This window comes from Hyalella azteca, unplaced genomic scaffold (assembly GCF_000764305.2).
Source record: "Hyalella azteca isolate HAZT.00-mixed unplaced genomic scaffold, Hazt_2.0.2 contig11629, whole genome shotgun sequence".
In the NCBI taxonomy this organism is placed as follows: Eukaryota; Metazoa; Arthropoda; class Malacostraca; order Amphipoda; family Hyalellidae; genus Hyalella; species Hyalella azteca.
In genome coordinates this window covers 594199-621707 of record NW_025941620.1, presented here as the reverse complement: position 1 = coordinate 621707, position 27509 = coordinate 594199, and the positions used below count along the sequence as shown (strand labels likewise).

The 27509-nt window shown below is 39.9% G+C and overlaps 1 protein-coding gene across 1 annotated transcript; it reads left to right on the top strand.

Moving 5' to 3' along the window:
* Positions 1-114: 114 nt before the first annotated feature.
* Positions 115-27509, top strand: LOC108676464. Its single transcript, XM_047882919.1, has 27 exons — positions 115-933; positions 6079-6302; positions 6781-7014; positions 7551-8024; positions 9048-9285; positions 9744-9839; positions 11379-11483; positions 11709-11977; positions 12236-12509; positions 13007-13116; positions 13675-13802; positions 14338-14548; positions 15234-15319; positions 16119-16240; positions 17938-18424; positions 18618-18859; positions 19173-19594; positions 19756-19955; positions 20219-20840; positions 21128-21382; positions 21683-21830; positions 22277-22356; positions 22618-23420; positions 23676-24459; positions 24602-24997; positions 25355-25492; positions 25760-27509. The coding sequence occupies exons 1-27, from the start codon at positions 177-179 to the stop codon at positions 27275-27277; spliced, it is 9423 nt and encodes a 3140-aa protein (XP_047738875.1). The 5' UTR covers positions 115-176; the 3' UTR covers positions 27278-27509.

Genomic DNA, 27509 nt, shown 5'->3' with positions numbered 1-27509 from the left:
TTTTAAACCGCAGATTTTTTGATATGTCGAAGCAAAAATTTTTTGTAGTTCTTAACTCGAACTGCGTGTAACCAAACAGTTAAACGGAGGTTCGAGGGGTAGTAAGTCGGTTGCCAACGCTTTCCTCAGTGCATGAGTTGCGGCCGAGCCGATTCGGTCTTACGGTTCCTTTTAAAATGGCGACTACAGATGATAAACAGGCGCAAATTGATGGTAAATCTATGCAAATTGATCAGAAAGTGCAAGCTCTTGCCATTGACAGTGACAGGAAAATTGAGCACGAAGAGAAATTTTGTAGAAATATATCAGACTTTTGCGATGTGACTGGTGGTCATGATAGTGATGTTGATGATTTAAGAAATCCATCGGAAGCCCCAAGTGAAGAGATAGGCGAAAGAAACGGATGTCTTTTGGTACCGTCTTGCCCCTTCTCCGAAGTGTCTAACGGAGAGGCTACATCGTGGAAGGATGGAAGCGATTTTTGTCCAAGCGTTTCTCCAAGTCCAGGTCCCGAAACGGACCAATCTTTCACTTTTGGTGACATGGCAGCGCTTGGTGGGGCCACTGAAGAGCTTTCAGCAGCTTTACAAGCCGAAAAAGAATTTTTAGACTTCATGTGTTCTCTGCCGCAGGTCCAAGAGAACACTACCCATTTGAGGGAAGAGTTCCAACGCCCTGCACCTCGAGAAGAAGTTAGCAGCTTAGACCACCTGGGACATTTATGTCGAGTAGTTGAGCAACTCGCTCAACTTAAAGAGCAGAATGTCCGGCTACAGAAGCGTGTACAGTATCTGGAGGACCTCAGAATCTTGCATAAAATGCACCGCCAAGTTACGGAAACTCTGGCTCTAGAGCAAGATCTTGAAGAAAATGAAACTACAGAAACGACCAATCAAGTTCTGACTCCTACAGTAGATTGCATCAAGCAAGTTGGTGAGAATAATTTTTTAATTCGTCCTAATTGCAGGACGAATAAGATCGTCCTCAATTTTGTGTTATTTTAATAAATTCTGTGTCTCGAATCTTATTTAGTTGCGTTCACTTCATGGTCAATCATGACTTGATTGCAGAATAGCTTGGGTGCAATAGAGACCTCCTTTTTGATGTTTGGGAATGTTTCACGATCGCTCTAAAAAAATGCAACTGAATATTGAAGCAAGCTTCATTTATCACTAACAACAAACTTCTTTACTCAAATTGAATATGTCATCTATGAGGTTGTAACATTTTTTCATGCACCGTAATGAGGTTGCGCTATAGTTGAAAAGGGAAAAATATTTGTTTACAATTTACATATATTTCCTTCTGAAGGACCCTAGATTTACATCAGAACCCCTAACTCACCTCCGAGTCTGATAAGTTCAAGTTTTGTGGTAGTTTTTTCAGTCTTTCCCACATTGGCAAGGCGCCAGTATGCCTCTCACTGTGGCAGCCGCATTTATTGCAAACACTGTCGGGTCCGCGCTATTGCATGCCGACTGTGCGAACCCATTTATTACGCAACATTAAATACATACCGGGAAACATTTTCATAGAATTTGATTCGATTATCACGTTTAACACACGTTAAATTGAGCTTTTCTTTCAACTTTAATTCGTGCTAATCTTCAAGTGTTAGGTCAAATATATTCAACGCAGTGATCTTCATTGTTATTATCATATTTAATAATAATGAAAAATCACGGCTTGACCTTATTTTTAGTTTAAAAATTAATCAAACGGATCTCTCAGTACAATAACTAGTCAATGAAGATTTAAAACACGTATCAACGTCCAATAGTGAACGGAGCATTAATCAGGCGTAGATTATCTTGTGGCGGGCATAAGAGTAATTACTTCCTGGCGTGCACAGTCCCGGGGAGACCATGCAGTCTCTGCACCGAACAGTTTATTTACTCCGGCAACTTTTGACAAACGGCGGCGAGAAACTGACGCGCGACTCTTCAACTCAAAATAAAACTATAACATACCCAGTGAAAGTAAATAAATTTCTTCTCATTATTTGCCACCAATAAACAGATCAAGTCACAGTTAAAACGATTACGACAAATGAATTACAACAACTTCATGATTACAGTAGAATCGGATCGTTATAATGTAGTTCATTAGAACATTCAGGTCTACCGTGTCTCCAAACAACGGTACGAATGCAATAGGATACGAGCATAGTCAACATCTGTGCTGATAAGGCATTTATAAATTCAGCAACATTTTTTTAAGTGAATCTCAAACGACTAAAACCCGCACGAAAATGTTATGAAGAAATGAAGGCTGTATGGCAGAGGGTGTATCGCGCAGACGGTCGCTTTGAGGTTATTTTAGACCCTCGCGCGTGCTGAGGGCAAGAGAGGGCCCTTGCTTGCTTGGATGTTTGTTCTGCGTGTTTGTCGTGATGTTTGTGCGTGTTTGTCGAGATGTTTGTGCGTGTTTGTCGAGATGTTTGTGTGTGGTTGTCGAGACGCTTGTGCGTGTTTGTCGTGATGTTTGCGCGTGGTTATCGGGACGTTTGTACGTGGTTATCGGGATTATAAAGAATATGGCTCTTTGTTCGGGGGATTGTTGAGAATGAAAACGCGTTGTAGATTGTAACGGTTTCTGAAAACAAAGAATGAACAATTTGAACACAAATCGAGGTTATTCGAGATTATAAACAATATAGAGAAAATAGCCAAGGTTAACAAGTAATAAAAAGGATCATAACATAAGTAAATGATAACATACCAAATTGCTGAACAATCTCTGTCAAGTTTGGTTCAAAATGAATTCTGTCTGAGCTCATTAACTCTGGTCCTGCCTAAAAGGTCCCAACCTTATGTATACGAGAGAAGTATGCCTAGTAAAATTCTTTACAGGGATGTTTGTGCGTGGTTATCGAGACGCTTGTGCGTGGTTGTCGGGACGCTTGTGTGTGGTTATCGAGACGCTTGTGCGTGACTGTCGAGACGCTTGTGCGTGGTTATCGGGACGTTTTTGCATGTTTGTCGGGCGATTATCCGCGTGCGTCGGTACGTTTATGCGTGTTTGTTAAGACGATTGTACGAGTTTTTCGGGACGTTTGAGCGTGTTTGTCGGGACATTTTTATCGTTTGTTATGACTTTGTGCAAGATATTTTTACGATTTTGTCGGGACGTTTGTGTAAGCTGTTTTTGCGAGTTAGTTGGGACGTTGGTGCAAGTTTATCGGGACCCTATTTCACGATTTTGAGGGGACCTTCAACTTATGTGCTATTACAAAAGTAAGGACCGTTCAAACAAGGCAATGATTCGACATCTTGCTTGCCAAGTATGTTTTTATTCATGTGATGACAATATTAAGGGATTATATGCTCGGAGCCTCGTGATTGTCTCAACACCACGTGCAATCAAAGTCAAGTGACAGAGCATTAAATTCGTCTCGTTGATGCAATATTTTTAGCAATAGGCCCTTCAGTTTAGCTTGTCTTCATTTAAAGCTGCAAACTCTTCTTCATCTCTTTATTTGTATTTTAGTTGGGGACGTGGTTTGGGACTTTGCAGTCCTGGACCACGTTGTTAATCGAAAATAATTTGCTTATTTTTTCTTAATAGTAAAAAAAAGTCGATGGAAGCCTACTTGTATCATTCCATATATATTGCCTCTTACCCTGACCTTCCCGAAATTAACATCACACACAGAAAGCTCGCTAATTTCCTTCACATATTTCACTACAAAAATCGTTTAAATTACCATTTATGCCAACGTATGGGGCTATTTTTTGTGTTGAAATCATCGGTGTTGATTGTTTACATTTTTGTTCGCTTGCAGGTACTATATATAATTTTCTCGCTTCTTTTATGAATGGAAATAATTTTAATAAATTGCCTGTTCACTCTTTTTTGCGCTGAAATTGATGATATATTGCATGCACTTGCTCTTTATACACGCAAAGAGTGTAATTTAGCCATATTTACTTTCTGAACTGAAACGAAAAGAATGTTTTGCTTGCATTTATGTTGAACTGGCGGCGTTGGAAATGTTCCCTAAGATTTATTTGTAAGGTGACAACGAATAGCTGGATATTTTATTTACATTACGAGCAGTATAGCAGTCTTTTTCGTGAAGGTGCTGGCTATCGAAAGCTTCAGCGTAAAAGAATATATGCAGCTGATGGACTCAGCGACAACTTCATCTGTTTTCAGCTCGTTTTCTGCCGCAGTTGTTGCATGTGATTGATATTTTCTAAATTAAGTAATTTATGGATGGGGGCTAAATCAAAAGAATTCTCTTAAAAATTTTAGAATACAATTTTTATATTCACCTGTACACGCAGTAATAGAGAGAAATTTTAACGGCTCACTCTTCACTTTTAACGAATACTATTTAATACACTATTTAATAGAAATTTTAACGGCTCACTCTTCTTCTATTTTATCGGCTCATCTCTTCACAGTTGTTCTTATAATAATATATTGCCATGAAACTGCAAGCCAAGTATTTGAATAGGAAAATATATGTAAACATTAAATGGGGACGTTATGAAAACATTAATTAGGGACGTGGTTTATTTATTTATTTTACGGCATCAGACAATTGAATATATTATATTTATTTTATGGCACCAAAACATATAAAACATGATATTTATTTTATGGCACCAGACAATTTTATATATTATATTTATTTTATGGCACCAAAACATATAAAAACAAGATATTTATTTTATGGCACCAGACAATTTTATATATTATTTTTATTTTATGGCACCAGAGAGTTGAATATCTAGCAGCGTCATAGCGTTACAGCTGTAAGGGCAGCAGCGATAAGAGTATCTTACAGGCAGCTGCCGCTGCTGCCTCGCGCTGCTCTATTTTCGTATGGGCTGCCGCACGCGGCGCCTGACACGCTGTTGTAGGCCTCTACGCGGGTTGTTTTTTAATCAGTCAAATGTTACTGGTAAGCTGAATTATATGTTGAAATTCCTGTGTTATGTTATCATTTTTATGGCATTTATATTGTTCACGTCCCTGAATTAATCATGCAAATCTTCTCCCGTTACTTAAGAATAATCAAATATAAATTTATATCGTACAAAGTCAGCTTGTTCAATCATCTAGAACTTTCTGGGATAGTTCTTTATGCCTCAAAATGCAGCCAAGTGGCGTGCCATTCCTTCGAGCACAGCCACGTGGCATGCCATTCCATCGAGCACAGCCACGCGGCGTGCCATTCCTTCAAGCACAGCCACGTGGCGTGCCATTCCATCGAGTACAGCCACGTGGCGTGTCATTCCTTCGAGTACAGCCACGCGGCGTGCCATTCCTTCGAGCACAGCCACGTGGCGTGCCATTCCTTCGAGTACAGCCACGCGGCGTGCCATTCCTTCAAGCACAGCCACGTGGCGTGTCATTCCTTCGAGTACAGCCACGCGGCGTGTCATTCCTTCGAGCACAGCCACGTGGCGTGTCATTCCTTCGAGCACAGCCACGTGGCGTGTCATTCCTTCGAGCACAGCCACGTGGCGTGTCATTCCTTCGAGCACAGCCACGTGGCATGCCATTCCTTCGATCACAGCCACGTGGCGTATCATTCCTTCAAGCACAGCCACGCGGCGTGTCATTCCTTCGAGCACAGCCACGAGGCGTATCATTCCTTCTCGCACGCACACATTTTTTTTCCTGTCAAGCCATCACCAGCATCAGTTTCTACGGCGGCAAATATTTATTAACCGGTTTAATGTGTGACCGCTCTGCTATAAAAATCGTTTAATGAACTTCGGTTTATCAAGAAGTGAAGTTAATTAGTCATTAATTTAAAATTTCATGGGCTCATAACCTTATGTGATTTGATTTGTTTTGAACTCCAAACTGATCGAAATGGCGAATTGATCTGCACGATGATATTTTTTGCTGAATTTTCGGAACGATGAGCAGAAGATAATTTATTCTACGCAGCCAATGACGATAAATTCCCTGTTCAAATCTACTTCAAAGTGACTGTGGAATTTAATCTGCTGTTATACTATGGCACTATTGAATAAGAAATCAAATGTATTTTTTTATCACGGCGCAATTTCTGTCATTAACAGCTTACTGGAATAACTTAGTCCCAACACCACGCAGGCAATGCCGTGGAGGCCTCAGACTCCCAGCCCTTGGGGTTTATATCTTCCCCAACCCCACACACCAATCCCCACTTCCGCCCCTCGTTGCCTGCTCGGGCGGCGCCCCAGCACATCCCCGACGAGCGGGGAGGCCGGAGACGAGGAACAGTTGGGGACACGAGCGCTGCCGTCGTCACGGAGGCGCACAAGGAAAAGAAAGGACATCGCTCAGCGTGGGGGAAAGTGAGTACGATACATCATAGCAAACTGGACATCATATACATCATAGCAAACTGGACATCATATGCATCATAGAATAGAATAGAATAGAACAGAATAGAAGTGTCGGCACTGACAAAATAGGCCCATGGCCTGTTGTCGATTCTTGAACTTTTCGTGACTTGATTCGCAATGGATCTGGCCTTTGGAACCCGATCTTTCCATAGTGACATATACATCATAGCAAACTGGACATCATATACATCATAGCAAACTGGACATCATATACTTCATAGCAAACTGGACATCATATACATCATGGTAAACTGTACATCATTTACTTCATAGCAAACTGGACATCATATACGTCATAGCAAACTGGACATTATAAACACAATGGTGAACTGCATGCCTTAAATATATTTGATCAAGTCAATAGTTTTGAAGTTGGACCTGTCCGATTTTTTTTACCTATTTAAGTAGCTTATAATTCACTGCTCAGGTCAAGCACATCATCATCAACACTCGCAAAGATACAAAAAAGTCGACCTCGTCCCGCTTGGGCCACAGCAAAAGCGCAGCCCTCGTCACAACCGTCCCCACCTCGAGCTACGTCCCCTTCAGAGGGGAAGACCAACCCCCCACCAGGCGCCTTGAGGATCCTCGTTTTGAAGGCCATGATGTCTTCCCCAGAACAGGCACCTGCGAGGGGAGCTTCATGTCTTCTGATACTGAGGTGAAGAAGGTTCTAATAAACAAGTTATAGTGAAGGATTTACTATATATTTCTTTTTCAAACTAGCAAAGTATAATAGTGTCGACGTTGCGATCGAAGATGCAAAATCTGGCCGGTCGACGATGCAGTATTTCTGTTCCCGACCTTAAATCTGAGAGAAACAAACAAACGATGAACATGGAATGGAGTCCATGTCCATGGAATGGAATCCATGTATTCATGGAATCTATCCCATTCTTAGAATATTCTTTCGTAAATATTTCTCGTAAATAGCGCTAAAAATGACAACTATATTTGAATTCTGTATCAAGCCAATATTAAATGAGGCATAAATACAAATATGAGTCTAAAAGTGTGAAATTAAAAAAGTTCTCGCCCCGTTTTAAAGGCATTTTTCTGTTGTAAAATGTTTCCCGTGTTGGCAGACCTAATGATGTCAGCTATTGACATCTGAAAGAATGTTTGAAATTATTGTAACCACAATTTATGAAATAAAATGAGAAAAATGTTCTAATTACCGACTTATATTTCGAGCAGGATTGTGAATACGACCCAGACGACGTTATTGACCCAGACGGGGATTTAGGCGGCATTTGGATGGGTCCAAAGGAGCCCGTAACGAGAAAAACAGATTTGCGTGAACTGTTACCACCATCGAGTGTCCCAAACGTTGCAGCGGGCACCCCACCTTGCGAAATCTCGACAAAAACACCTCTCTTCCTACCTTCTTTTTCCCCATCCACAACATCATCCTTATCTCCAAGCACGCCACCCTCGTCTTCCGTTACTTCTCACGGAATGGCATCATCCACAACTTCTTCGCCCGCTGGAGCATCGCCACCCCAGCTTCCCCAATCGCCTGGAATTACCGAACCCACTGAACCTCATCAGTTTGGCGCGTTAGAAGTTCCCGCAGTGCGATCACCTGAAGGAGTGTTATCGAAAGAAGAAAGGTTCAGGCCACAACTCACAATCACTGTTCCTTCTAATGAGGATCTTCGCAGCGTTAAGGTAAGCGCTATGAGATAAGAATAGATACACACGGTGAAATGATAACAATTGTTTCTATCATTGCATTCATGATGTCCATTGCCAACTATATGAGGCAAAATATGAAGAAAGTGAATAGCAATGGTTCATCAGCCGACATTTCAGCAATGAGATAAAGTCCCATCACTAATTTTATTTAAAAATCTCGTGACACTTACCCTAGCTCAGAAACAAAGAAATGTTTAGTCCTCTCTCTCAGGAGTAATACTTCACCTTATTGTCATCTAACATTGATCGTCGCTCATATACTCATCATCTGATTATGGATCTTTGTTTCAATATCCTTTGACGCAAAAATCTTTGTTCAAACATCCTTCTTTAATTAACGCAAAAATCTTTGTCCCAACATCTTTCTTTTACGTAAAATCTTTGTCTCAACATCCTCCTTTAACGCAAAGTCTTTGCCCCAACACCCTCCTTTATCGCAAAGTCTTTGTCACGAAATCTTCATTTAACGCAAAAAATCTTAGTCCCATCATCCTCATTTAACGCAAAAAAACATTTGTCTCAAAATCCTCCTTTAACGCAACAATATTTGTCCCAACATCCTCCTTCAACGCAAAAATCTTAGTCCCATCATCCTCATTTAACGCAAAAGTATTTGGCCCAACATCCTTCTTTAACGCAAAAATCTTTATCCCAACATCCTCCGTTAACGCAAAAATCTTTGTCCTAACATTCTCCTTTAACGCAATAACCTTTGTCCCAGCATCCTTCTTTACCGTAAAAATCTTTGTTCGAACATTCTCTTTTACCGCAAAAATATTAATTCAAACATCCTCCTATACCGCAAAAATCTTTGTCCCAACATCCTCGTTCAACGCAAAAATCTTTATCCCAACATCCTCGTTCAACGCAAAAATCTTTGTCCTAACATTCTCCTTTAACGCAAAAATCTGTGTCTCAGCATCCTCGTTCAACGCAAAAATCTTTATTTAAACATCATTCTTCAATCTCTTATAATGACCCAGTCTTTCACCTCAGCAGACATCTAACTGGGACAAAGTGAAGCAGGCGTTCCTAGCTCCTGCAGCAGCAGGACTGACGAGGACGGTTTCTGTGGAGTGCGCAGAAGGAGGATTCTCTCCCAGTAAGAAAGTAGGAGCAGGGAACCGAGCAGACAAATGTCCCAGAGCAGATGGAGGGACATCCTTAGAAGTGGGGTCCTCTGGAGGCTCCTTACCTCCTACGCCAAACACTCGCGGATCCTTCACCTTTGACGGTGAGGAGAACAGCAGTAATTAATATGGCCTACTTGCCTGCATAACAAACAGTATTTAAGCAACCTTTGAGACAAATAACTGCATCATTAAGGGATCCTTTGACATTAATTATCGCAACAAAGTTCCTAATGTTATAGAGTACTAGTGTTTTATCTATGCCTGACAGTGAACTATATAACAACAAACCGTACTAATGTACTACTATTTAATATGCATGGCAGTGAGCGACCATACTAAAACATATTTTTTACTGTAATTCCCACTAAACTAATAATAATGTAGTTATTGTAGTAGCACCGATGTATTACCTATGCATTACTGTGAGCTACAAGAACAAGCCACACTATAACATTCTTCGAATAATAATATTAATAATAATAATAATAATAATAATAATAACAATAATAATAATATTAATAATAATGATATAGCAGTACTAATGTACTTTACATTACAGTGAGCGACCAGTCAGGAGCCAGCGTGTCGCCTGACCTGGACAGCCTCCGTCCCGCCTGCGGACGTTCGTCTGAACTAGACACATCACACTCGCCTGGTGGGTTGATATTTTATATATTATACATAATATAATAAAGTATATAATGACATGACAATATATTGACTAATAATACTATATATTGTTATTTTATTATTTTACCAAAGATACATGTCATTGGTCACTCCCGACGTCATTATTTGTTGAGAACTTGTTTGCAGCCAATGATATTTATCTATGAAATGTGACTGTTTTCATTTATATTAATGATTAATAGGAAATTTTTTTAACCTAATAAATGTTTTAATGTATTTTACTTGATATTTAGGTAACAATGTTTTAAGGTTTATGTTTTTAAATCCAGATAAATACAATATCCATTATGAGTCATAATATTGCAGCAACTAATCTTAACTTCAAATTATTTAGAAGTTCATAAATCAACAAATCAAATGAATCCAGCAATTTGAATGACGTATTTGGCGATTTAATAGACCACATTGATGATACCCGACAATTAATGACATAAAGCAGCGAAATTCAATATATTAAAATTTTTTACTATAAACCAATTTACGGCCGATAGTTCAGATCTTACAGTCAACTTGCGATCGGAACGAACAAAATAAAAGTTAGTGGCACATACTCAGTGGCAATTTCTTGCAGCCTCTAACTTCAAGTAACCGTTCAACTTTCGTTTTATTTTCAAACAAATCAAAATAAGTATGTCTGTGTTATTCAGATATTTTGATAAGCCAAATTTATTAAAGTTCCGCCTGCATTTCTATTTATTATATTAATGATGTTCTCACGTGCATTTCTATTGCTATGTTTCACGTGCTTTCATCAGCGAACACTATAGCTAAATTACGATACTTAATCGCAGCACTAAAACATGGTTACGAGATGCAAATTACGAGACTACGACTTGAGTTACATATTCTTGAATGACAGTTTGAAAAAACGAATACATGACAAAGAATATAAATAAATCTAAACATTTTTTCCTAATTCTGCTATCGATTCAAAACCCTCAAGGGAATACTATTCGAATATTCCGACACACAAAAATCTACAGTAAACAACTTTTGCTGCCAACAATAGAGCCAAAAGAATGCACATGATTCCTTACTTTTAATTTAGACGCGAATGTATTTTACTCACTGACAGCATAAGACAAATCTCGCTGATTTAATGAGAGTCACGTTCGTCTGAACTCCACAAGACTAATGGAAATATCTACGTCAATGTATCCTGGGGCCATAATATTATCAAAAATAGTTAAGATTTCGTAACGCCGTTCGCCTATTACTGGCGGCTTTTCAAACTCAACCATGCCAATCACCGACAAGCAAGTACGACTACGTGTACATAGGCCGACATGTGTACATAGGCTATACATGGGTACATAGGCCGACATGTGTACATAGGCTATACATGGGTACATAGGTGTGTACATAGGCCGACATGTGTACGTAGGCCACAAAGAGTAAGTAGGCCGCTACGTGTACCTAGGCCACTAAGTGTACTTTAAAGAGTTTTTATAGTAAGGCCCCTGATCCTTTATATTTTCAACTCGTAATTCACCGCCTTCGTCAGGGTCTCCCGGGGGCGCAGGACGAGGCTTTTCTTCCCCAGTTGGTGATGGAGGCTCATGGGGGTCTGTCTTAGTACCTGGGGCGGCACAGACAATCATCTCCGCAGGTGACCATTTAGTAAAACGATGCTATTGTAATACATAATTGTTCGTTAATTTTACATACGGATTAAACAGCAAGTTCATACTCGGGATCGACCTACCGTCATATTTCAACTGCATTGCCACACCTCATGGCTTAAGCTACCAGACATCCACACTTTTAGGCTTAGACTACGTCATCACATGTGTACATTTTTACGTCATGTAAAGCTTCACCGCAATCAATGCAGGCGGTGCGGTTGGCCGTAACCTAGCAGACCTGCAGAAGGCGCTGTCGGGGGAGTTCAGCAAGAAGCTGCTGGAATGGGAGCGTTTGAAGGGGCAGCAATGGCTGTATGGAGCTCCTGCAGCAGGTGTAGGTCCAACAAAGGGCACGAGTGGGGCTACCAATTTTCAGGAGACCGTGTGGGGAGGAGGACAACCCGCTTTGGATGGAAATCTACCACATGAATTCCGTAAAAAGCTCCAAGAGTGGCAGAAAATCAAGGAAAAGGAGAAGGTTTGTTGATTTTTAGTTTCATTGATCGAATTCTTGAGGACATTATCGAAGATCTTGAGACATTCTAAAAGATATGTTTGCCTAATTTTCAAAAGTATTTGAGCAAATGAAACTTATCTGTTCTTACACTTATGAGACCTCCTTAATATATACGGAGATGCCGTTATCTGATTGGTAAAAAATTGTTACCATAACAAGTTTATTAGCTTTCAGGATTTCTTAAGCATCACAAAAATTGTATTTCACTCAACATTTCAGCTGCACGGCGGGTGTATCGGGATGATACCGCCCACTTCTCCAGGTCATTCCCCCACCACGCAGCACACTCCCCCCGCGGACGACGTTAAGACCCGACGTCACGAAGAAGGGAGTCTGCCCCCAGAGTTCAGGAAGCGCCTGACCGAGTGGGAGATCGGCAAGGTCCTGGCGGGCAAAAGCCGTCAGAACGTCGAGGAGCTTCAGAAGAATCTGGGGGAGGAGTTTAATAGGAAGCTGGCGCAGTGGGAGAAGATGAAGGCCGGAGGATTAGTTGGTGAGTAAAGTGCATGAAATTCCGTGCTTTGCTATTTAGAATAGAATGGAAGTTTCGGCGTTGAAGATATAGGCCCATGGCCTGTTGCCGATTCTTGAACTTTTCGTGACTTGATTTACAAGGGATCCGGCCTTTGGAACCTGTTCTTTCCATAGCCGACGATTGATTGAGATAGCTGCTGGACTTATTGCCTGGTCTGTAATTTGCTAGGCATTTTAAGACTGAACTTGATAAGACTTGATGCACAGACTTGATAAGACTTGATGCACATAAGACTTTAAGACTTGATGCACAGCATGGAATGGTGCCGTGCACCTTCATGGTTGAAATTTATTGGAAGGAGAAATAGAAATTATCTGGTGTAAGTTTCAAACTACATAGCATTTTATGGTTCACATGAACCCAGGAGAGCATTTTGCCTCATGAGAGTAGAACAATTTAGTAAACTTTTTATTCTTTTCCCGGCTGCGAATAATGGATTTTTTTCTGCCATCCAGATCCCCCTGCAGCCTCAGGGGACGCAGTTGCTTCTGCCGGGGGCTTGGAAAGAAAAAATTCTGCTCATAAAGTCAAGAAAAATAAAAGCAAACCTGATAAAACACCCACTGTAAGTCATCTAAATATTGACAGGAGCGTTGAATAAAAAATATCATCATTAAGAATTCAAATATTTTTTCCAAAGTGTTTCTTTTCACGTCAAACGACAATTTTTCTTTGTACGCTTTTTTTTCGTGGAATTATCTAAATATAAGAAATTATCTAAATAATCTGGAAATCATCTATATATAAAAATAGTATGAAACTTTTACTATACATCTAAATATACAGTAGGAGAGCGGTTTGAGATTAAAAAAATTTTCGGAAATGGAAAAACTTTTTCTATAACGTAAGTTCTTTTTAGCCTCATATTAAAGGACATTTTTCATCACAACATCCGTCATTATTCCCTATTGTTGTTTTACTGTAACTTTCATCAAATTTGCTTCTATTATTTGCATTTAAAGAATGTTTGTATCCGAAATTTGTCCTTATAATAAATTTGTCTCCTAAAAGTTTCCTAAATCATTGTACTATTAATGTTAAATTCAACTTTTCAGGGGTTTTTATCAGTTAAAAATAATCGTTTGATGAATTGGTTGTCTATTGATTTTTAATTGATTCTTAGAATAAATCTGAAGCGTCGAAGAATCGAGACAAAGAAGTGCAGTGGCTGGAGCGTGAGCTGAGCAAAATTGAGCGTGAGAAGCAGCGATTAGAGCGAGAAAAATCTAAATACATGGAGCGAGAAGCTCGGTGAGTTGTGACACTGAAAAATTAAAATTTTAAAGTTTTTTGATTTGCAATTAATTTAAGAATATAGCAGTTGGGCAGGATAATGAAGAAAGAAGTCTTTAACGAAGGAATTATCACATGAGTAATTTTATGCACTTAATTATGAAAATATTTGTTTAAACTTTGTTAAAAATTTGTTTAATTGTTTATTAAAAAACGAAATATCTACATCTAACAACTTCTCTTCTTTCAACGAGGAGTAAGCGTAAACTCTGAACACTAGAGCAGGCTAAAGCAGCAATTCCTTTTATTACCTCTTTAAACGATTTTTATGTTGTTTATTAAAATTTCATTTACTAAAGTAAAAGCCAGAGAGCATGCTAATGAGGCAATCTTTTTTATGACCACTTGGAATGATTTTCACCCTAATTAGTAAAATATGTCATAGTAGTAGTAAAAATAAGATGTATAAGTAAAAATGGGTATAAGTAAGTAAAGTAAAGTAATAAGTGTATAAGTAAAAAAAGTGTAAAAATAAGACTATCTCATTCACCAGACTGGAGAGCATGTGGCAGGCGTACCGTCAGGGGCAGGCGCAGAAGAAGGAGGTCTTCATCAAGACATCAACAGGGGAGTTCCGCTTCGAGGGCATCAACACGACGTTCACGAAGCGCCTCTACGAGTGGGAGGAACGGCGGGGCATTCGTCCCGAGTCCTCGACCATAGCGCTGCTGGCTCCTCAACCTGCTGGGAACGTGGCTGTTCAGGTGCGTGTACAATCAGAGAAATGAACGAGACTTTGTCCTTAACCCTGTACCGCCTGACATGGGAATTCGGAGCAATATTGTCACAAGCCTACTTCCCAAAAGGATATGTTCTAGTGAGCGCAAAATGACTTGCACTGATGGTTGCCGCCACGTACAATAACTTTAAAATGTTGCGTACAAACGTCCTCATGTTGCTATACATTCAATAGTTTACGTATAATTTAGGTGTAAAGTTATGTTACCGGAGAGTGACATACGGCGGCAGAGGGTTAAACGATGTACTTCTTGCACTTATGTGGGTCATCCTGAACTCGTTTTGCTCGCAAAAGTGTAAGTGCTACGGGCAGAAAGTGTCACAATTTTTAAATATACCCCATTTATTTTTACGAGAGCATGAGAGTCCATTGAACTGTCTTTCAACTAAAGTAAGTTCTTGTTTTTTAACTAAGAATATCCTGAATATGCCTTAACGGGAAATTGGATTACCCGAGTATCCGAATACATTTAGGACTATAAAGCTTTAAGCATCCGGCCAGAGTCTTAATGAATGTCTGAAAATAATTTTGTGATTTACAATATATTTCATCACTAACCATTGCCTCCCTTGAAAATTCTAGCAGTTTACTTAATTCATCTATATTATTTCAAAATTTAATAATTTGTAATTCTTGCATTTTTCCAACAGACACAAGAAAGATTCACCAGCAGCAGCCCTATCCCGCCTTCTGGCAACAGCCCTCCAAGAGCTCCTGAAGTGCCTCGGATGCTGCGGTAAAACTGCTGATTTAATAGACGAAATGTTCACAATTAAGCCCTTAATATGCTTCCCCTTTCAGATATTAGATATTTTAAATTATTTCGTACGACACCAGCATTGTCTTAATTAACGTTCACAACTATATTCACTATTCCCCAGTCTGGTGTCATATACATTGCACGTTGTTTCGTACTACACCAGCATTGTCTTATTTTTAGAATCGAAAACATAAAAAAATTGCTTCACGTGTCAAGGATCAGGCATAATATCTTTTTTGTTCACCAGAGCAGTTTGAATTACTTTCCAACTGTCTGCATTCAATCAATTCCTATGCATGACAAACAATCAACAACTCGAACAATAATTTCAACGCAGACGAAATAATTTCAACGCCCTTGATAATTGGGACTACTATTTTGCTTAAACTTGCAAAACCGTTTTTTTACATAATAAAAATCCTCCCTATTTTTTGTTTATATTTTACATACGGCAGTTCCACCAATCGTTGATAATTTTACGCTCGTTACGACCTGAATTTCTGATATTTCTGCTACTAATTTTACCATGTAAACATCTGCATATATTTTCCCATTGCTCAAATATACATCTGTTTGGTGCAACGCACCAATACCTACACACCTTGTGTGTTACACGGTTATTGTACATTCAGCGAGTAATACGTCAAATGATTGAGACTGTCCTGACGCGAAGTAGCAAAATAGGAGTAAAAAAATATCCAAGTTTAAGGTAAAAATTGAAAATAAACAAATAAATAGGAAATAGAATAAACCTCGGCACAAAAATTTGTTACAGCTGCAAGTCGGAATCGTCAATAGCCGAGCTCGCAGCGAACAGCGGCGTTGGTTTACCGACGTCTCCTGCGCTGCCGTCAGCAGATGATGCGTCCATTAAACTCGAAGACGCAACCAATATCAGTAAGTCCTCATGACGTTCCTTGTTATTTTATACGTCAGCTAAGACATTAGCTCCGTTATTTGCTTACAAAACTGGGATATTCAAAACCCAGTGTCGTTGGAAGCGACACGCACGGGGCCGATGACGCTTGTCACACTGTCCAAATAGTGATTGTCACGATGACGAGGCACACTGTCAAAATAGTGATTGTCACGATGACGATTGTCACACTGTCCAAATGGTGATTGTCACGATGACGGGTCACAATGTCCAAATAGTGATTGTCACGATGACGGGTCACACTGTCCAAATAGTGATTGTCACGATGACGGGTCACACTGTCCAAATAGTGATTATCACGATGACGGGTCACACTGTTCAAATAGTGACACACTTCTCACCCACAGCACGATCAGAAAACTGACGTATAGCTCTGGTTTGTCATTTAGCCGAACTAAACTGGTTCGGGATTGCCCACATTAGGCCGAAACCTATAACGCTACTTGGACAGGACACCCACTAAGTCACGTTCATTTTTCTGAGTGTAAACAGACTGACAGCGTTGATCGTAAAATCTTTTACATTTAGTAGCCTGGTTATAGCGAGTCATCGGCTCGTTGTCATTCAGGCTGCCGAGCAACAATGACTGCCGGCGTGAAATCGGGCTATTGATTTGGTTGATATTAGGTCGAGTCAACTCAGACTGCTCAGATATGAATGCCTATGATATACACTCGGCCCAATAACCTAAGGTATTGAGTCACTCGGCTCAATAACTTAGTATATATATGTACGAGTATATCAATAACTATGATATTCACTCGGCTTGATTGCTGAGCTCGCTTCATGCGTGATTGTTGAAAAGAAAAAGAAATTTACGAACAATATTGTTCTCATTAGACATTATATTTCATAATTATAACGAGTCAACTAATCGCCAGTAGTATTACAAGTTTTCGACCTCTCAACTAAAATAGCATAGCATAGTGATGTCGGCGCTAAATAGAGTAGGCCTGATGTGGCCTCTTGCCGAATCTTGAACTTTACGTCACTTGTTCATAGAAAAGTGTACATGAAAGTTCCCAAGCAAAAATTCTACTGCAAACTTAATTGAATATGAAAAGAACAATGTTATATATAAACTACTAGAGAAAGATTTTTTAATCAATTTTATTACTATTCCTGCGATTCCTAGGAAATTATTTTTAAGAAATACTGCGCGAGTTCAGCGTGAGTGCGAAGTATATGCATTGCTGGAGCTGGTGATTTTAGTCACACGAGAATTTGTCGGAATTCAATTGTTGCCAAGCAAGTATGGTGAAGAATATATCTTAGATTGTGACGTTCCGTATATGTCATGTAGATCACTCCGAACCTGATGCAACCTTAAAATGCTATGCTGAACATCTGAAATTTGTCAATCAACAATCCGAATTCTGATAAGAATAATAAAATGTCAAATTATGAACATACATTATACGTTAAAACCAATAACATTAATAAAAATTAGAGAAAGAAAATCATAAACAGAATTCTATGACGATTGTTATCTAGATATTATAATTGACCGAAAAGATATAACCAGGTGTTAAGAGGCATATTCAAATATATATGTCAGTGAACGAATGAAAACGCACCTGATTTGAACGTGCATTTACCGTCTATAAACAATATACTTATACGCACCAAGTAAGCCTTTCAATTTTCCTAACCCCAGCAGATCACAGCAAAGCATCATCCGAACCAATCCTATCAGCGGAAGATGCAGACCCCGTCAAGTTTCAGACCTCAATCCTTCCCTCTTTGCTGTCCCCGGTGTCGGCGAAAGGGAGCTCCATTTTACCGCCGTTCGAACGCACTGACGACGAAGGCAACGGCGAAAAAATCCTCCAGCAGCTCAGTGAGGCTAAGCAGGTCACTGGTGAGGGTTTACTGGACAAGATTTTCCTATCCCCAAATGTCATTCATAAGAATTTTCCAGCTAATTGGGATACAGAAGCTGCCGCCAAAACTGAGAGCTTGTTATCCAGTCACTTAGTGAGTGCGGGCGGCTTTTTGATGAGTCCAGAACTAAGCTCCAAGCCAACGACGAAAACTCGTAGAAGAAGTTCTGTAAGTCGACAGTCCAGCGCCAGAAGTTTGGCTTCTTTGAAGGCCACGTACGCTCCGAAGGAAATAACACGACTCATCGACTCATCAGACAGGCGAGTTTTTTAGTTTACGTCGATGTAATGGGATATTTTTCCAAGCTCAGTGAAAGGAAAATCAATAGAATGAAGAATATATAGCACTTTGCACTGTTGATCACTTAAATCTAAATTAGTTCGGTGATGTTTTTAACATTAGATTTTAATTATTTTATCATATGTAACTAATTTTTACTGCATCACCTAACAGTGAGTTAGAAGGCCAGGAGCTCTTGGACCCAGAAGTTGGCGGCGCACTTCGTCCTCCGCGTCTCGCGAGAGCTGCTGATTCGCTCAAAAGTGACTCCTCCTACCATGATCTGCTGCAGGAGAATATGCATCTCCTCGAGCAGCTGAGAACCCAGGAGGTAGTGTGTCGAGCTCTGCAGACGCAGATGGGTGACATCGACTGCAATTTGGACAGCGTCACTGACCAGCACATCAAGACATTAGGTGAGACTATTAACAACTCTCAAATTTTTTTTATTATTTTTTTTTAAATCGCTTTAATTATGTTACAAAAAAGTTCTGTAAAATTCTTATATCATTACATCAATTCATGACCTAATTTTTAAAGTCACTTTTACATTTACTTCATTGCAAGAAGTCGCAAGCAACAGCGATGTGCATGTAATTCTTAACTTGTCCCAAAAATCTCAGCAGTAACAGTCTAATGAGTTAGTACATTTTTTCGACATTTATTGCTAAATCACTTCCTCATGAAATATGGATGATATTGAAGAAGGTTTCTACTGTGTCGTTTTAGAGAAGCTGCACGAGCAAGTGACCATCATGAAAGACTCCGTTGCAGCGACAGAGTCTGCCACCGAAGACCTGGCAGATTCCGAGTCGTTGGAGCTCTCTCAGTTCCTTAAACTTCCCGAGGAGAGTCGGCAGCAAACGACAGACAGAATGTCTGAAGAATTGATAGTAGGGGCAATTTTCAGCAACGATAAAGAACTGGGCGACGTTGAAGGAGCTGCTGGGCTCGATGAGAGTGTTATCGAGATTTATGATTTCGCGGACCCAGAAACATCCAAGGAAGATTATTGCGTGAAAAGAGACGAGAATTTGTTACATCCGGATCGAGATTATGAAAACCAGTTACTTATTCAAGAGTTACGCCAGAGAATTGTTGAATTAGAAATGAGGGGAGAAAGTCTTCTGAAAGATAAGGAAAAACTTGAGGCAAGTCCAAACAACAAGTTGATTTTCTGTGAAAAAAATCCATTCCATGAATGCTGTCATCATTTGAAACATTTTTATGCTAATTATTATTCTCTGTTAACCGTTATCGATTACATAGTTTCTTTCATACCTTACTAATTTTTCGACGATTTCCGCCTCAGGCGTCATTCCAGTTACACAAAGAACGCGAAGCAAAATTGGCGCAGTCCCTGCTGCTGCGAATGCGCGACCTCCACGTCGCAGAAGCTGATTTGCAGTCATCAGCTTCTGCTCCTGAGCTGCCGCTTGATCTAAGTTCCAGGCTTCTCTTGTGCGAGAAAGAATGTTGTTCTGTTCCAGGAAGCAGTGAATGCCGAGCCAGGTCAGTGGTTTACGGCTATCTCTTCGGCTCGTGTAACTTCGGTGAATTAATTCTGGTCAACTATTATGTAATTCAACCAATAAGTCTATTTATAGCCGACTTATATTAGTTTGAAAATGTACTACTTTTCAACTATGATCGTTTTTATAAGAGATTTGTGTCTAGGATTTTATTGAAATAGCAATTAAAAACTACTATATTCACAACCCCATCTAAGTAAGTAAGTATTCAGTTTCGCCACCGACTAACATATTTTCTTATAGCTACTCCTCGTTGAGAGAATCGAAACGCAACCTGCTACCCGAAAGTTCTTTTCTTCAAACTCAAAGTTTCGACGACTCCTCAGCTGCAATAAAAAGGAAGAACAGATCCTTCAAACGCCAACGAAGAGTTTGCGAAGAAGAACCCAATGGTCAGCCGACCAGAGCCCCCAAAATAGTTGGAGTTGAACTAAAATCTGACAACGCTTCACTGATCAAGTCACCTCTCCATTCACCAACAACTGAAGGACCGCACGCGTTACAAGCGACAGGTCGAATTATTTCAAACGCTGGTCCAGTCCTTACCACAGAAGATAAGAAACCTAATTACAAACCTACTCAAAAAATACCAATGACGAGTTCAGTCTCCGAGTCTGTTCCCCCATACGAAAAATTCGAGTCAGTGAAGAAAAAGTCGAAAATTTGTAATCAAGCAGAAAAAAGAACGGCGGAGAGAAAAGTCAGTTCCATTGATCGGAAACGACGTTCAAGACCAAAAGCAGATGAATCTGCAGACGAGGACGATGAGGAGTATGACACCAAGAAATATGTTAGGAAGAAGAAGAAGACTCCGACGAAGCGAGTACTGAAGTTGCACAGCTTGACGGCGGACCTATTGTTTCAGGTACTATATTGAGAGTAAAATCATCTGAATAAACGTTACAAAGAAATTTTCCTGATTGATGATAGCAATAGTAAACTTTGAGCAGTAAGTGAAATTGCACTACACGCTATCTAAATATTCGTTAACTTTTCGCACATGTAGTTGCGGAGCACAAAGTTTTACCCATAACAATTAAAAAATTTCTTGCTCTCTTTGTTAATTTACAATTTTGTCAGCGGGACAGCTACGACAATGTTGAAATCACTGTAGTAAATAATTTTAAATTGCTAACTTTTCTCTTAATTCAGGCTAAGAGACTGGAACAGGCATTGGTGTCGAAACAGCAGTTAGCAAGGGATGCGAACACTCCCAGCGCACAGAACTACCACAACCCTGAGGCTCTCAAAGAAGTTCCTGATCCTCAAAGAGTAGGCCTCAAAGGCCACGGCTCTTTGCGAGTGGTTGGGGAAGCACCTCCTCGATACGTAACACGCCACCTCCCTAAGGTGCCAGGGCAGACCCGTACTTGGTCTTCTATTGAGACCATTGCCTCGCCCAGCGAGGTAAGGCTGGTTAGAATTGGTCAGCTGTAGTGATACTCGAGTTCTAGAGGGGATTCATAAGCTAATGAAAGTATCTCATGTTAGTACCCTCTCCCTCAATGATATGCAGTTCAGATAATATATTTTTTATTAATTATTTATAATACGTTGAATCGTTTAAATATTGATTATTAATTACACTTCGCTCATAAGCGTCTACTCTCGCGATGATTTCTGATGAAAACATTTGTTTTTCCATTGCTACCGAATGTTCCTTGTTAAGGTTAAACATGAAATTAATTTCGTATTTTTCGACGCTAGGCCACATCATTTACGATGAGTGCAGAGGGAGACATCCAGGCAATGACACGAAGAGAAAGCCAGACAGATTTACTGGAACTAAACGCAGAGATCAGCAGAATGGCTAAGGAACTCAGGCAGCAGATGATGGATTTGTGGACATTCAGAGGTGGGAGGAAGGTTAACTCGTCATCCTGTCCAAATTTTTGATTTCTAATGTCGATAAGTTGTCGACTTTCAATAATTGTTGGCAAATTAGAATCTCTGCCAAATTTGCTATCGAATATAAGGTTACATTTACACAAAAAATAGACAGTTGGCGTATGTAAAAGCCGTTGAGTCACGTATTTAAGGTAGTAAATTTGATAAACATCTGAAGATGCACGAATTTCTTGAATAGATTTGTGAATAAGCAGGCGCTTTGTTGTTTTAAGCGATATATTACTAAATAGGAAGATACTACTTATTATGTTGGATGTTATGTATATCGTCAAAATTAATTTCCAAAAAATAATTATTTAGATAACGAGAAGAAACGACTTTGTGTGATTCAATTAGAAAAGTATGAACTAAGGCCTGGCTAAATTCACCTCGTCAATTGAATTCTACTTATAGAGTCCACTTCGCCCGAGTCCATGTCGTCCGATTTGGAGGAAATTCATCACTTGGAAAAAATGTCATCTATCGAAAGTAATGTAAGCAAAAATATTTCAACACTTTAAAAAAAACTGTTATTTATTTTTGTATGTGTAGAACCATTTCAAGGAAATAATATTAACGAAACTTGGACTTTTTCATAATTCATGTTGAAAGTTGAATAATATCATGAGCAACATTAGCTCTCGGGACAAGCATTTGCTAGTTCAACTCGAGTGCATTAGTTCAACTAATAATTTAATAAAATTAGTTCATTAAACATAAAATTATATAATTAATTGCGAAAAATTTGATCACAGAGCGAGTCCCGTCGACAGCTGTTCATTGAAGCCCAAGAAGTATTCAATAGCATAGCATCGCTTGGCAGAAGTCCAGAAACCATGACTCCTCGCTCTCCCTCGCCGGTTGAGTCTAAACCCCCACGTCAACAAGGCAAAAATTTGGTCAAGAGTCGTTCATCTGAACAATTTCTGAGACATTTATTTCCATTTGACTCATGTTCAGAATCATCTGCACCGAAGTCATCCGCTCACACGTCATCCCATTTTCAACATTCACATTCTTTCCCTTCTTCTCCGTTGCTGCGATCATATCACAGATCAGATATAATTGATGAGCAAAAACATGACCATGCACGGCAGCAAGACTCCCCGATACACCTCACACAGTTTACCACGCCTCAGAAGAATAGTTTACTCCAAATACTTCCTTCTGATCCACCTGAATTTCATAAAGATTTTGCCCCAGAATCGCTTGAATTTCGAGAAAATCCGTGCAAAGTATCATTTTATCTCGACTCGGATTACAACGACGTAGCTCTTCATTCTCCCATAAAATCAAATGCTGCTTCTAGCTCTCATTCTCCCATTCTAAAAACGTTGCCAACGAGTCATAAGAAGATTAAAAAGTCGGATAGTAGCGAAGAATCGCCAAAACTGGAAATGTTGGCAGACCAAAGTCCTCCCGTCACCGAGATTCTTCATCGGCCGATAGCAGAGCCTTCAATAGAAACAAAATCTTCGAAAACGGTGGATTTGTCGACGCCTCCTGATCCAGGAAGAAACGGTTGTTCAACGTCAATGGCCGTTGACCAAAAACACAAGTGAGGAATGGTGTTCATAGGAAGTTTCTGATTAATTCATAGAAAAGCTAATATCAAAATCATGAGAAGGATGATAACTAAAAGTAGTTATCAATAGCTTATTTTAACCGACAATAATATTAATGAGTAATTCCTATTTTGTGCAGGAAACTGTCACACGTTACAACAATCTGGCCTCAAACGCAACTAGCATTCAATCCCAATGACAATATTCCATATTTGCATTAATACAATTCCATTCTTTTTTTATTGCAGCAATCAACGTGATTCATCAAACGATGTAATAACCGTGGGCGCCGATGCAAAAAGAAGCCAAATTCGAAAACGGCTTTCGTCAGGTGGTCATCTGGATTTGGCTAGTGAGAATCATCTTCATGGTCAAAACGAGTGGCTGAACAACTCTCATTCGATTAGAGATACAGATAAAGAACATGACATTGCGCTATTCCAAAGCATACCGGTTTCTCAGCATCCTGACGCAGCATCAGCGAGTGGTGACTTTAAAACACGAAATTTGCCTGACTTGGAACAGCTCCTTCCTAAGGGCCACGAAACGACTTTTGCCGATCTAGTTCGAGTTCACGACGAACTTTATCGAATCGAACAAGAAAGAGAGCGGTCAGAGACCGCGTCAAATAGGCGCAATACATTAAGAAAACAATCATCAAGCCATCAACAAAAGCACAAAGATCACCTACGTGAGGCTTATGAGAACAGTCAGATGAGAATACAAGCAAGTATAGAGCCAATTCAGCTAATGCAAGTCGAACATCAAGGAATACATTCGACGGAGCAAAATACACATTCCACACCAAGCAACCAGAAGACGAGAGTAGATGCCCCAGAAAAACCTAATTTTGTAACGCAACAAATTTTACACTTGCAGTCATCTGAAATACCACACATATTACCTGATCGGACGAATGTTATCGCAACGAAACAGAAAGAGAAGTTTGAAGTCCATAATGTCCAAGAAGAAAATCCAATGGATGAATCTGGCCGAAGGCTGTCCGCTTCAAGATCTTCAGCTGATGACAAGGCAAGTGATTTTCAGTGTTATTGTTATACAAGTATTTCTCTAAAGCCGTTCGAGGCCAGAATTTTATTTTTTTTCGAATTTTATTTTTCATTTTATTTTTTTGCAGAATTGTATTTGTTTTAATGGTTCTCGAAAATTTCAGAAGGTCTACGGGGCTCACCTGAGTGGTTCAGTTTGTTCGCAACCTCTAGAGGCTGAATGCAAACAAAATTCTCAGCTTGGCTACCCTGGCGAAGATTCGTCTTTAGAAAGAAATTCCAAATTTAGCACCTTGAAAAGCACTGCATCCAGTAAATCTTTTGAGCAAGCCCTCTCAACCAGCTTTGAATGGGAGCTTGGAACAGAAACTTTCAACTCCGCTGCTTCATCCAGGCAGACAAACTCTCCACTTTCCTCTCGACTTGTCAATACGTCATCCCAACAACCAAACTTTGCCACAGAGAACAGAATATCTTTTTCACAGGCCAACGAATCCTCCCGCATTGTTTCGTCGGCGCTGGATGAAAGAAACGTTCAATCTCTGAGAGTAGAAAAGAAGGTGAGAATCTCATCCTTAAATTCACTAGTTCTTTGGTGCACAGAGAAATCATTATTCGAATTGGATGATTTTCTTAATTATTAAATTATTTTTACAACTCACAATGAGAAAATGACTTGTATGTAGATCTTCAAGATCTTCCTGCGCCTCATACTTTATTATATTGTATGTTTGCAACGAAGACTCGCACATGCAATTAAGAACTACAAGATAAATATACATTTTTTAATTGCTACAGTTGTAACAGCTCAACTTTTTATCTCCCGACGGCCACTTCCGTTACCAGGTCTTTAGATACAAATGGCATTGAAAATTTTTACTGCATTTATACGTTGAAAAATGTTTCACAAAATTTAGTTTCAGTATTGCGCACTGAACGATGCAAGTGGGCGGGGCGCGAGGACCGAAAACAGCGTCTTCGAGACAGAAGTCACCCGCGAGCACAACCTCACCCCGCAGGGAAGGCTCAGGGCTCGACGCGTGTCCGACTCCCAGGCGAGTGATATTTGAAATCAGAGGCGCTGATGACAGCATTAATAGATTAATTACGAACAAAAAAGTACTGACTAATATAATTTGTCTTCATTTGTTTCTGATATAAAGTTTATTTGATAGCAGGAATATGGTGATTCGTTTTTTGTATTTGTGCAAAGTTAAATCGTTGTTTGCGTATAGCTATCGGATAGATAAAGAAAAACTTAGCCATTTTCAGTTTACAACTCATTCATTCCAACACCAAGGCAATAAGTTCTTAATTCTCAGGTTGAATATCATGGAGGGGGTGACATTGAATTAAAGCGGAAGGTATCCATTCGCGTGGCCACAAACGTTTTCGTCCCTACAAAACGTACAATTTTCACACCTGCCTCCAAAGATCTAGCAACACCAACCTTTCTGCCATCATCAACGGACGAACCTTCACTTTTGCGCCAAACTGGCCAATCTGCTAGCACTAATGAAGATCCACATACCAATGAAAATACGAATATGATCCAGAGAAGTCGTAATTTCACGTTTTACCAACAACCAATGAAAAACGAATCTAAACCGAAAGTTTTGCAGCAATTTGAAAATGTGGGATCACGATCGCCGATATCTGGAGGTATGAGTGCTCCAGTAGAATCTAAAAGAAGAGTTTTGGAAGCAGCTAGCAAGACTGGAGGTGAAACTTCCCCAACGGTGAAAGGTATGATAGAGCTATACAATCGTAGAATAACTGAGCGACAAAGCATGTTGACGAGTCCATCTAAGTATTGGATATCTGATGGCTTAAATGCTAGTAACGTACGTGATATGCGACAACTAGGAACATCATCGGCAGAAAGCACTTTACGTGGTACCGGCTTCAAATCTTGTGGAGAGCGATTCGAGTTTAGCGGAACCCCCTCGCCTGTTCTCCAGCGAGGTAAGTTACAATTCCCTCCACAATTGTATCCACGCTCCAGCCCTGGATTGTCATCTGACGGGACCTCTGCAATTGAGTCGTCATTTGAAATATCTGCCGATGAAATGGAACCCACTCCTAGAGCAGTTAAGTTGAAACAGGCAAAAGAGGAGTTTTTCTCTCGACGAATTGAGCAAAGTGATGGAGATGCACGAGGGCGGAGTAGTTCTGATTCCAAAGCTATCGAGCCGGCAGTTGCACCATGTAGTTTTTCGAAAACTCCATCAAATATGGTTAATCGCTCAACAGACACAAGAGATAAGCCCTTGAAGAAAGAATTCATTAGGTTGCATACTGATCAACCAACCAAAGATACCGAAGAACGAGCGAAATTCGGAGCAGTCCAGAAATCATCGTCTTCTCAGAATGTTGATCAGCGTCTGCCTTTACCTATAAGACTGTCATCGACCGAATCTTCTCTATATTCAAAGTCGCCAAAACGAATATTGAAATTTTTTAAACGTTCCAAAGATAAGAATAAGAAAGAAATGCGATCAGTGCAGCAACTCTGTCGACTAAGTTTAGAGGTTGCCATCAATGAGATTCCTGAACAAGGTCACACTCGAGCATCGTCTCTCGGTGCCAGTGCAACCGTGGGTATAGTAAATACTTCCCCATCGGGAGGTACTGAAGCAAATCCTCTTCAGGACCCAGAAGGTGTGTGTAGTAACACACTCCCCAGGCCTACCTGCGGTTCGCAAAGTTCTTCAAGCGCCATGTCATGTCCATCGTCTCCTGTGACTCCCGGCAAGAACAAACCCTTTGGTTGGCTTGCTCGAGGAAAGGAGTTCCTAAAAGGCAGATCTCCTTCGCCTGGCAAGCACAAGCCCCCTTAATGTTAGGGCCGATTTCTTTAATATCGGCGTCTATCTTTGACTATAAATTAAGGGAAATTAAAAAGAAAAGTTTTAATGCGGGTATAAATGTTTTTTGTGTAAATTTTAATTTTAGTAAATTTTATGGGAATTGTATGTAGAATTGTTTCACTCAGACTACCATATCTTGGTATGGATTCGATTGAGGAAATTTCTATTCCGAAATGTTTTTCAAAACCATCGAATTTTTTTT